Source organism: Herpailurus yagouaroundi, unplaced genomic scaffold, assembly GCF_014898765.1.
Source record: "Herpailurus yagouaroundi ecotype Mexico unplaced genomic scaffold, PumYag 184, whole genome shotgun sequence".
Taxonomy (NCBI): domain Eukaryota; kingdom Metazoa; phylum Chordata; class Mammalia; order Carnivora; family Felidae; genus Herpailurus; species Herpailurus yagouaroundi.
Genome location: NW_024412415.1, coordinates 17,380,073 through 17,392,952, shown reverse-complemented (window position 1 = coordinate 17,392,952; position 12,880 = coordinate 17,380,073). Strand labels below are relative to the sequence as shown.

General features: G+C 34.6%; 1 protein-coding gene across 4 annotated transcripts in view; it reads left to right on the top strand.

Annotated features, from left to right (window-relative positions):
- The window catches only part of DMXL2 (Dmx like 2), a 154,992-nt gene that overhangs the window by 37,361 nt on the left and 104,751 nt on the right, over window positions 1–12,880 (top strand). For all 4 annotated transcript variants that reach the window (XM_040492692.1, XM_040492690.1, XM_040492691.1 and 1 more), the window contains exon 6: window positions 147–213. In XM_040492692.1, the coding sequence (XP_040348626.1) occupies window positions 147–213 (67 nt within the window). The remainder of the gene's footprint in view (window positions 1–146; window positions 214–12,880) is intronic.

Sequence of the window (12,880 nt, the reverse complement as noted above, 5' to 3'; positions counted from 1 at the left end):
TTTTCATAATTAATTTGTATTTTAAGGGAGGTGAAAACACTCTTGTTCTGATATGTTATGAAAATCTTGTTTTGACCATTTATATATACAGTGTTCCAGATTTTAAAAATGCGGACTGGTTAACTTTTTTTTTTTTTTTTTTTTAGAACCTCAGTGTCTGTACATTTGATGGAATGGTCCCCTGATGGTGAATATTTTGCTACTGCTGGAAAGGTAAAGGACAAAATAAAACATAAACAAAAGAAATAAAAAAACAAAAAATGTTCCTTTTCATTGTCATTTTCAGTTTTCTCATCTGAGAAAAATCGGGGTAATCATACTCTGCAAAAGCTGGCCTCAGAAATAGTGATAGTATTAGTGGGAGATCTGGTATGCTCCCTGTAGGTAGTAGGCACTTGGAAAATAAATCTTATTTGACTTTGTTTAAAATTTACATTTTACAAAATTAATTTTTATGTTTAAAGAATAGCATATGTATGTAATTTAAGAAGTGAAATAGTACTACTAGATTCACAATGGAAAGAATTACTCCTTTCATCCCATTCTTATTCCTGTGTCCTGAGGGAGTTACTTGTCAAATTGCGTGTTTTGGTATTTCCTTTCATGTTTCTAAGTAACTTGCTAATGTTCCCATTTCTTGATTTTTTTTTTCCTTTTAGTTTTATGTATCCTCTCTTGTCTTCTTCCTGTGGAATCTGAGACTTCAGTCCACTGGCTGATGTCCCCCATCCCCATCTCTACTTTTGCCTCATATACACATTGACTTCCCTTCCTCCTGTCTTGCTGATGTAGATATCTCATAACATTTGGGTAAATATTCATATTGCTAAGATTGTGTAAAATGCTCTTCACAGAATAATTACTTTGGAGTTACTAGTAACTTTGTTTTACTGTTTGCTTCATTTTGTATATACCTAATTCACCCCCAAACCTCTGGCAGTCTTTGGATCTCCTCTTGCTATAATCCCACATAGGAGTTACCCTGGAAACTTTTTTGCCCCCACTCTGGCTTAGTTGCTCTCCAAGCCTAAAATAGCAGAGCTGTCATTTTTGAATTTTATGAACGTTAGGAGATTCTGTTTGCCCTGTTTCTTAGCATCATTTATCTTCTTCCCTTGCCTGATAGGGATACTCTTTAGTAGATTCCTGAAAAGGGTGAATGGGAAAAAAAATTTGAAGGTATTGCAAGCCTAAAGAGTTCTTCTTTTATGCTTGATTTGGCTAGGACTAGAATTGTGTTGAAAATTTTCTCTCAGGGTTATGTCCTGGTTCTGTTGCTTTCTAGCTACCAGTGTTGCTATTTGAGAAGTACAGTGCCATTAGGACTGCCCTCCCTGCCCATCTCCACCTTATAGAGGTTTTAAGAATCTTCTGGTGTTTTGGGGTGCCTGAGTGGCTCAGTCAGTTAAGCATCTGACTTCGGCTCAGGTCATGATCTCATGGTTTGTGAGTTCGAGCCCCACACTAGACTCTGAACTGACAGCATGTATCCTGCTTGGGATTCTCTCTCCTCATCTCTCTGCCCCTCCTCTCCTTGCTCTCCATCTCTCTTTCTCAAAAATAAGTAAATACACATTGAAAAAAACCCACAGGATAAAGTTTAATTGTATTTAATTGTTGTGTTATATATAACTTTTATATATATAACTTTTTATATGTATATAACTTTTTTATATATATACATATATACACGTATATGTGTATATATACATACATATATACATATACTTATACATACATATATATGTGTATATTTTATATATGTATAACTTTTTTTATATGTATAACTTTTATATTACACTAAAACACAAGAATAGGTTTTCCAAGAACACCAGAGTTTATCCTTTTTAGTTCATCTCTAGTTGTAGAACACTCTCAACTGTTTTGTGGCTGAATAATTAGTTGATCCAGAGATAGTTGCTCAACAGGTGACCTTATAGACAGGAAGACTGCACAATATTATTGACAGAGAGACTGCAATCATGTGCAGTTCAGTAGTTACCTAATAACAATTTCAAAGTAGTAAGGAGTGTAAAAACTATTTTGAGATATTTACAGCAAATGTCGTGTAATCTTAAAACATCTGTGATTTCTGTTAGAGACAGTCATAGGTACCACTAATACCACTTTGGTCTGTCGCTTTTATTTGTAACTGAACTTTAGCATTTCCTTCAGTTAGCAGTTATGAAAATAGAGAAGTAATTGTTTTTCACCACTCTAGTTCATGGTAACTCTGAGTCTTAGTTGTCTTGGTTTCTCAAGAAGCAGATTCTGAGACAAGGATTCAAATATAAGTAATTCATGTGGGGAATGATCACCAAGAAATATACTGGATTTAAGGCAGGGAAGTGAAGGGGCTGAATAAAGGGTATGCTATCATGCAAGTGACTAACAAGTTGGGATCTCTGGGTAACTCTGGGAGCTGGTGTTCCTCACATCGTGTTCCTCACACATGTTCTTCATATGTATCAGTTGTTGGTTGGGCACTGGTTATGGTATGGCAGTAGTTCTCAGCACTCAAAAACAAGTCCTAGGAAACTTCAGGCAGAGATACGTAGATGCCATAAGTTAGAAGTTGCACACTAAAATGGTAAGGCATGAGAGCATACAGGGTGTATCAAAAATATCTTTATATCTTAGAATTCTATCAACAGGCTCCTGGGGTTAGAGGACCTCAAAGAACCTGTGCCCTAAAATCTGGAAATTTTGTGTTTTTGTTTTCCACATTTATGTCTAAAATCTGTGTGGAATCATTTTTAGATATGATTTAAGGAAGAAGTTGATTTTTTTCTATATTGTTACCCAGTTGTCCAGCACACTATTGAAAAGCCTCTTCTTTCTCCATTGCTCTGTAATGCCACTTTTGTCATAGATTTCAGTGTCCATATTTGTGTGGGTCTGTGTCTGGGTTATTTTCTCTAGTCCATTGGTCTTTTGTTGCACCAGCGTCACTTGTCTTAATTGCTATAGCTTTTGAATTGTTTTGATATCTGGTAGAACAAGTCCTCCTATCTTGTTCTTCTTCTTAAAGATGGTCTTATGTTTTCTTGGTCCTTTGTATGTTTAAATTAGTGTTTGGGTAAATACCCAATAGTGAAATTACTGGATCATATGATACTTCTGTTTTTAAGTTTTTGAGGCACCTCCATACTGTTTTCCACAGTGGCTCCATCAGTTTACATTCCCACCACCAGTGCACGAGGCTTCCTTTTTTCCCACATCCTTGCCAAAGCCCTTGATATTTTCATGTAAATTTTAGGATGAGCCTGAAAAATTTTAAAAAACAAACAAAAAATCTTCTTTTGATTTCGATTGGTATTGCATTGACTCTATAGGTCAGTTTGGGGAGAATTGATATCTTTACAATTGAGTGTCCATCATGAATGCAACATATCCCTTCATTTGTTTTAGAATTTTAAATTTTTCTTAGTATTCTTTTATATTTTATGTAGAGGCCCTAAACATTTATTAGATTCATTCCTAAATATTTGATATTTTTTGATATTGCTATAAATGGCATCATAATATAAATTTAATTTTATAATTGTGAATGGTAGATAGAAATGAAATTAATTTTTTATATTGGTTTTAAACCTAGCAAATGTTACTGATAAAGTCACTGATTCTATTAAATCCTCTGTAGATCTTTCGTTTTTCTCTGTACATAATTATCTGTGAATATTGAGAGTTTTATTTCATCCTTTCTAAATCTCAAATGTTTTTTATCTTTTCCTTTTTTTTACTACAGTATGTAGGACCTCTAGTATAATGTTGAATAAAATTAGTGAGAGTAGATATCTTTTTCTTACTCCCAATTTCAAGGGGATACCTTTCACTGTGTTACCTTTGATTACGATGTTTACTGTAGGTGTTCTTTCTCGGCTAAAGGACATTTCCTTATTTATAGTTTGTTAGAATTTTTTTTTTTTAAATCACAAATGATGTTGAATCTTAGGAAATATTTTCCCTGAATCTATTGAGATTATAATTTTTTTCTTTTTACTATTTTTTTTTAAAATGGTTTTAATGTTTATTTTTGAGAGAGAGAGAGAGAGAGAGAGAGAGAGAGAGAGAGAGAGAGAGAATGAGTGGGGGAGGGGCAGAGAAAGAGGAAGACACAGAATCTGAAGCAGGCTCTGGGCTGTCAGCACAGAGCCTGATGCGGGGCTCAAACCCACAAACTGTGAGATCATGACCTGATGCTCAACTTACTGAGCCACCAGGCGCCCCATCTTTTTTTACTCTTTTAATAAGATAAATAGGTGGGCTTATTTTCAAGTATTAAATAAGCCTTGTGTTTCTAGAATAACCCTAAATTGATTATAATGTATTATTCTTGCTGGATTTGGTTTGCTAATATTTTCTTCAAGATTTATGAGATCTATCTGTGTGTTAGAGTAAGATCACGTTGGTATATGTTATGGACTGAACATGGCCCCCCCACCCCCATTCATATGTTAAACCCTACCCCCCAATGTGATGGGATTTGGCTATGAGGCTTTTGAAAGGTACTTACTGTTAGATGAGGTGTGATGAGCATATCATCTCATATAGGAATAGTGAGTACCTTTATAAGAAGAGACACCGGAGAGCTTTTTCTCCTTCTGTGACATGAATACATAGCAAGAAAGTAGTTGTCTGCAAGCCAGAAAGAGAGGTCCACCAACTTGATCATTCTGGCAGCCACATCTCAGCCTCCAGCCCTCAGAACTGTGAGAAAATACATTTGTTTAAGCCACTCAGTCTATGGTTTTTTGTTATGTCAGTCCAAGCTCACCAATACAGCATAGCATGCCAGACATGCTATAATCTTGCCCATTCTGAAACAAGTAAACAACAGTACCAAAACTTTCTCTTGACCTTCTCTCAGCTTTTGCCACATTTCTTTGTCCCCCTTATAACACCTTCAGAGAGTTGCTTATAGTTGCTGTCTCCAAGTTTTTCTCTTCATTCTCTCTTCTGAAAGAGTCATTAGTGAATTCCTGTTACCAAATCCTGTGGTTAGTGCTTACTTACCCTAATGGCATGAATTAACACAGTTGGTTACTTCCTCACCCTTGAACACTTTCTTCAGTTTACTTTCAGGACACCATACACTCTCTTGATTTGCTTTTTAACTCTCTGACTGCCCCTCATTAGTTTGTTGGGATCACCTTTTCTTCCCTACTTTAAAATTTTGAAGTACCCTACGGCTTATTTCTTAGACCTCTCCTCTGACCATACTCACTCCCTTGGTGGTCTCATCTTATCTCATGGCTTTAAGTGCATTTAGATTTGTATCTTTTGCCTGTAACTCTCCCCTGAGCTCCAGGCTAATTGTATGTGCATGTATGTGTGTATGTATGTGCACACACACTACACACATGTATACACACACTATACACACATGTACACATACACACACACTACACACATACATAAAACTAAATTTTTTAAGTTTTAATTAAAAAAAATACATCAGATGATATACATGCCAAAATACATGTTTTAAGGAAAACCTAAGTGGATACAATAGTGCCATTAATTGTATTTGAAAGAGGGTAATAGGAAAACATGCTTCAAATGCAGCATAGCATGCACAACACTACCCAAGCTGATGTCAGGGCAGTGACTATCTGGGAATATTATAAAGCTGCTTTTTAGTGTAAATCTAGAGTAACTCTCTGATCACACTGAATTTGTCCTCCATTAAATCCTCATGATGGCTTCATCTACAACAGACTTGTTAAATCAAAGGAATGACTAGCCTTACTAATCATTTGTGAGTATATTGTAACCCTAAGAAATATGAGTAACAAAAAGAACAAATCTGTGGGTATGGCCATTTTTTCATGGTCAGGTTTTTTTTTTTTTTTTTTTTTTCAACGTTTATTTATTTTTGGGACAGAGAGAGACAGAGCATGAACGGGGGAGGGGCAGAGAGAGAGGGAGACACAGAATCGGAAACAGGCTCCAAGCTCTGAGCCATCAGCCCAGAGCCTGACGCGGGGCTCGAACTCCCGGACCGCAAGATCGTAACCTGGCTGAAGTCGGACACTTAACCGACTGCGCCACCCAGGCGCCCTCATGGTCAAGTTTTAGGAGTAGTGGAATGCTAGTTTTTAAAGATGAAAGCTTTAAAGGTGACTGCCTAGTTTTAGAGATCAAAGGCAAAAATTATATTCTTTTTTTTTTAAAGTAGGCTTCATGCCCAGTGCAGAGCCCAATATGGGGCCTGAACTCATGACCCTGAGATCAAGACCTGAGCTGAGATTAAGAGTTAGACACAACAAATGGAGCCATCTAGGCGCCCCTATTCTTTTTCAAATTATTTTTCCAGTGATTCTGATGTTTTCCTTTTATTAACCTTGTTTTTCAGACATTATGGAAAACTCTTCTTGCATCTCTACATTCTACACAGAAATAATAAATTTAGCGTTTTTTTTTAATTTGTAGGTGATTGAATTGGCTTGTCAAGTTTTTCAGTGTTTGTTGTTTTTTATTTTAGAGAGTGTGTGTGTGTGTGTGTGTGTGTGTGTGTGTGTGTGTGAGAGAGAGAGAGAGAGAGAGAGAGAGAGAGAGAGAATGGGGGAGAGGGGCAGAGGGAGAGAAAAAGAGAATCCCAAGCAGTCTCCACACTCAGCCCAGAGCCCGATGAGGGACTGAATCCCATGACCCTGAGATCATGACCTGAGCCAAAATCAAGAATCAGATGCCCCATGATGTACTTTTTTTTTTTTTTTTTAGAGTTTATTTTTTTATTTTGAGAGAGAACAGGGGACTGGCAGAGAGAGGGAGACAGAGAGAGAGAGAGAAAGAGAGAGAGAGGGAATCTCAAGCAGGCTCTGCACTGCAGGGCTCAAACTCACTGCGAGATCGCTACCTGAGCCAAAGTTGGATGGTTAACCAACTGAGCCACCCAGGCACTCCAGTGCTCTGTTTAAATATCACTTTTTTTAAGGAAACCTCCCAGACCAGGTCAAGTCTCTCAAGTATATACTCTCACAGTATGCTTTTAATTTGTAGCACTTATAATTTTATTAAAACAATAATTTGTATCTGTTGTTTTTTTTAAAGAAGTCTCCATGCCTAGTGTGAGGCTTGAACTCAACAACCCTCAGATCAAGACCTGAGCTGAGCTGAGATCAAGAGTTTGACCCTTAATTGACTGAGCCATCCAAGCGCCCCAACAATAATTTGTATCTTTATTTACTGTTGTCTTCCCTTCTAGAGTATAAGCTCTGTACAACTAGCAATTATATTTTGTTGTCTCCTATCTTTTCCTTCCCTTCTCCTAACTATATCCCCATCAGTTTATTTATTTTTTTATTATTTTTTTTTATTCCCATCAGTTTATACAGTGCCCGCATTGAGTAAAGATTTATTGTTTGAGTGAATCAAGTGACCATTTTGTAGTATATAAGCAGTTAATAGTATATCATTATCCATTTATATGTTACAGACTAATTTTGTTTTTAAGGCTGAAACAGTCTGAAAGCTATTGAATTTTCTCAGAGTAAAATTTAGCTCTTTAGCAGATCTGTATCTGGACATGATCACATGAAATATAAGTTTTATAAAATATATTAAAATGCATGTAGTTGGATTCAATTAAGAATAGTATATTAATGTAAATTACAAGATGTCTATCTTCTCTAAGTCTACCTTCTACCCTCTAGGTCCATCTGTGTTGTTGCAGACATCAAGATTTCATTCTTTTTTTTATGGCTGAGTAGTATTTCTGTCTGTGTGTGTGTACACACCGTATCTTCTTTATCCATTCATCTTTTGATGGACATTTAGGTTGCTTCTATATCTTGGTGATTGTAAATAATGCTGCAGTAAATACAGCATTGCATATATCTTTCAAATTAGTGCTTTTGTTTTCTTTGGTTAAATGCCCATCAGTGAAATTACTGGATTGTATGGTAATTCTATATTTAATATTTTGAGGAACATCCGTAATGTTTTCCAAAGTGGCTGCACCAATTTGCATTTCCACCAAAGTGCACGAGGGTTCCTTTTTCTGCACATCCTCACCAACACTTGTTATTTCTTGTGTTTTTGATTTTAGCCATTCTGACAAGTGTGAAGTGATATTGTGGTTTTGACATGCATTTCGTGATGACTAGTGTTAAGCATTTTTTTCATGTGTCTGTTGGCCATCTGTATGTCTTCTTTGCAAAAATGTCTATACATGTCCTCTGCCCATTTTTTAAATTGGATTATTTGTGTGGTGTGTGTGTGTGTGTGTGTGTGTGTGTGTGTGTGTGTGTGTTGTATAAGTTCTTTATATGTTTTGTATATTAAACCCTTACCAGATAAATCATTTGCATATATCATTCAGTAGGTTGCCTTTTTGTTTTGTTGATGGTTTTCTTCACTGTATAAAATCTTTTTATTTTGGTATAGCCCCAATAGTTTCATTTAACTTTTGTTTCCCTTGCTTCAGGAGACAAATCAAGAAAATGTTTCAGTGGCTTTTGTCAAAGAAATTACTGCCTGTTTTCTTCTAGGAGTTTTACAGTTTCAGGTCTCACATTTAGGTCTTTAATCCATTTTGAGTTTATTTTTGTATATGGTGCAAGAAAGTGGTCCAGTTTCATTCTTTTGCATGTAGTTGTCCAGCTTTTCTAGCCCTGTTTGTTGAAGAGATGGTCTTCTTTCCATTGTATATTTTTGCCACTTTTGTCATAGATTAATTGACCATATAATCATGGATTTATTTCTGGGCTCTCTATTCTGTTCCATTGATCTCTATGTCTCTTTTTGTGACAGTACCATACTGTTTTGATTACTACAGCTTTGTAATATATCTTGAAATCTGGGATTGTGATACTTCCACCTTTCTCATTTGTTTTCAAGATTGCTCTGGCTACTTGGAGTCTTTGTGGTTCCATACAAATTTGAGAATTATTCTTGTTCTATGAAAATGTTGGTAATATTTTGATAGGGATTGTATTGAATCCGTAGATTGCTTTGGATACTATGGACATTTTAACAACATTAATTCTTCCAGCCCATGAGCATGGAATATCTTTCCATTTGTTTGTGTCACCTTCAAAATTTTTATAATTTTTAGAGTACAGGTATTTCACCTCCCTGGTTAAGTTTAATTTTATTCTTTTTGGTACAGTTGTAAATGGGATTGTTTTCTTAATTTCTCTTTCTGCTACCTCATTATTAGTGTATGGAAATGGAACAGGATTCTGTGTATTCATTTTGCATACTGTGATTTTACTGAATCCATTCATCAGTTCTAGTAGTTTTTGGTAGAATCTTTAGGGTTTTCTGTAGACAGTATCATATCATCTGCAAATGGTGAAAATTTCATTTATTTCTTACCAATTTGGATACCTTTTATTTCTTTTTCTTTTATTGCTTTGGCTAGGACTTACAGTATTATGTTGAATAAAAGTGAGAGTGGATATTCTTGTCTTGTTCTCTTAGAGGAAGGTCTCTCAGTTTTTCAACATTGAGTATGATGTTAGCTGTGAGTTTTTTCATAGGTAGCCTTTATTTTGTTGAGGTATGTTCCCTCTAAGTCTACTTTGTTGAGGGGTTTCATCATGATTGCATGTTGTACTCTGTCAAATGCTTTTTGTACATCTATTGAGATTATATGGTTTTTATCCTTTTTCTTGTTAATGTGATGTATCATGTTGATTGATTTGTGAATACTGAACCACCCTTGCATCCCTGGAATACATCTCACTTGGTTGGGGTGAATGAGTTTTTAAAAGGATTCTTGGATTCGGTTTGGTAATATTTTGTTCAGGATTTTTGCATCTATATTCATCAGAGATATTGGCCTGTAGTTTTCTTTGTAGTGTCTTTATCTGGTTTTGGTTTCAGGGTAATGTTGGCTTCATAGAATGAATTTTCCTTCCTCTTTTATTTTTTGGAATAGTCCTTCATGTAATCTTAATGTTTCTGATTGTCTCTCTTTGCTTACTCATTGTGTTATGTTTGCCTCAGCTGTGTGTCACAACTTTGAGACTATTTTAGGATATATGATCTTTTGACAAGAGGGTCATGTGGTACATTAAAAACTATTAATGACCCGTGTAAGATGATCAGTATTCATTGTTTGAACATCTACTGAATTTGAACTCTCATCTCTAATGAATACAAAAGATTCCTTTGTACTTCAGACACAACTAATAAGACTAAAAAAAGCACATCCTCTCAAACGGGACATCTAGATTTTATGCTCCTCAAAGGTGGTTCTGTTTGCATGTTCCATAATACTTAGTATCTTTTTCTTTGAATTTTTATTACAATAGCCTTAGCAGTTCATTATCATTTTTCCCCAAGTATTAGTCATGTTTTCTTTGCAGTTAAATTCTCCTAATTCTCCTAAGAGATAAGCATTCTGTAATTCTAATGGAAAGATAAGAATGCCTTACTGGTAAGGATCCTTTAGAGGTTAATAAAATGTGTCGTGGGTTTAAAAAGCTTATTTCCTCACATTTTTGAGAAGATACTACATCTATTTAAGATCTTCATGAAAAAAGAACAGAAACTAACTTTGTAATGTTGGCATTTCCCTCCCCCCCCACCCCCCATCTGTTCTGCTTCTGTTAATAAAGCCGAGTTTGTCTGACTTGATGAAACAGATGGTAACTGTGTGATCTACCACTAGAAGGCATTTTCCACCGCCTCTGCTACATATGACAGGGTTTCAGTTCAGGTGTTGTGGGACTCAAAATCAGGTACCTTGAGGATTTTTAATGTTTCTAGTATTTTAGTTCATTGAGTACTTTCTATTTTGGGGGGGCTTAATAGTAATTTAACTTTTTATCTGAACTTTAAAGTCTTACTTGTTAAAGAGCTATTTTTTCCCCCCACAATGTGTACCTGGTCAAATCTTCAGTTAAAGAATTGTTTGCTTTGCTTGATATGTATTTATTTAAATTTTTTAGGTTTATAAAGTTTATATTTGAACACTTTCTATAAGAGTAGGTTATTTTGTAAAATTTGAAAGTGGTTTAAAATACTATTTTCTTTGGAAACATTCTTTGGAAACATTTTTTTTTTAAATAGAGGATTAATGCTTTTGAGTAAAATACTGGGCTTTTTAAGGGCTTGGATTAGAATTTTTGATGAGGGTGATTTTGGCAGGAAGGAAAGCAGTAGGCTACGGAATGTTTCCAGAAGGTTTTCTTCCTCTTGAAATCACTTCCCTGTTCTTAGATTCAATGTTTTGGTTATTTAAGGATTGGCTTCTTGACCTTTTTTCCTTCTTTAAAATGGAATTATCTTTACTTTTTAAATGTGATAATGTATTGTAAAAAACATGCAGAGAAAATGAAAATCCTCTGCCAAATAGTCCTACCTTAAATAAAAAAGTTCACTGTTTTCTATTCAGTATATATTCTTTCAGACTTTTTGTTTCTTTGTAAGCCACATGGAAGTATGTGTGCATATACACACATACTCAAATTAGGTCATATTCTTTAAATTGTCTTTTTCACTTAACGTATAAGATTGCTGTGTCAATGCACAACAATTCTTTTTAAAGGTGACAATTTCCCATTATATTAATGAATATGTGTTTTAACTTAACCAGATAACTATTAATGAACATTAAATAGTTCTGTTTTTTCTATTGCTATTAAATATGAGCATCCTTGTACATAAATCTTGTCCTGTTGTTTCCTTTTTACAATTAACTTTACTGAAATATAGTTAAGATAAAATGTATATTTTATGTGTACAGTTCAGTGCGTCTTGACAGATTTATGTACTTTGTCAAGATTGCTTTTGCTATTCAAGGTCTTTCGTAGTTCCATATATATTTTAGGATTTATTGTTCTAGTTCTGTGAAAAATACTGTTGGTATTTTGATAAGGATTGCATTGAATCTATAGATTGCTTTAAGTAGTGTAGACATTTTTACAATATTAATTCTTCCAGTCTATGAATACAGTGTTATCTTTCCATTTGTTTATATCTTCTTTGATTTCTTTCATCAGGGTCTTCTAGTTTTCAGTGTATAGTTCTTTCACCTCTTTGGTTAAATATATTCCTAGGTATTTTATTATTTTTGATTCAATAGTAAATGGGATTGTTTTCTTAATTTCTTTTTTACTATTTTGTTATTAGTGTATAGAAATGCATCAGATTTCTCTATATTGATTTTGTATCCTCCAACTTTATGGAATTCATTTAGTAGGTATGATAGTTTTTTGGTGGAATTTTTAGGGTTTTTTATATGTAGTATGTCATTTGCAAATACTAATAGTTATACTTCAAAATGCCTTTTCTTTCCTTTCTCTTGTCTGATTACTATGGCTAGGACTTCCAGTACTGTGGTGAATGATAATGGTGAGAGTGGACATTTTTGTTTTGTTTCTGATCTTAGGAGAAAGGTTTTAGCTTTTTACCATTGACGTTTGATGTTAACTGTGGGTTTGTTATATATGGCTTTTATAATGTTGAGGTATGTTCACTCTATACTACTTTGTTTAGTTTTTATCAAGAATGGATGTTTGTCAGATGTTTTCTCTGCATCAGTTAAGATGATCTTAGGAACTTTATCCTTCATTTTGTTAATGTAATATGTCATGCTGATTGATTTGCATAAATTTAACCATCCTTGCATCCTGGAATAAATCCTACTTAATTGTGGTGAATTTTAATTTTTTATAAATTTTAATTTATTTTTGAATTGGTTTGCTAAGATTTTGTTGAGGATTTTTGCATCTACATTCATAAGGATTATGATATAACCTATAATTTTTTTTGCCAGAATTATATAACTATTTTATTTTTGTTTTGATTTTTATTTTTATGTTTATTTTCCTTCCCTTCCCTTCCCTTCCCTTCCCTTCCCTTCCCTTCCCTTTCCGTGTGTGTGTGTGTGTGTGTGTGTGTGTGTGTGTGTGTGTGTGTGTGT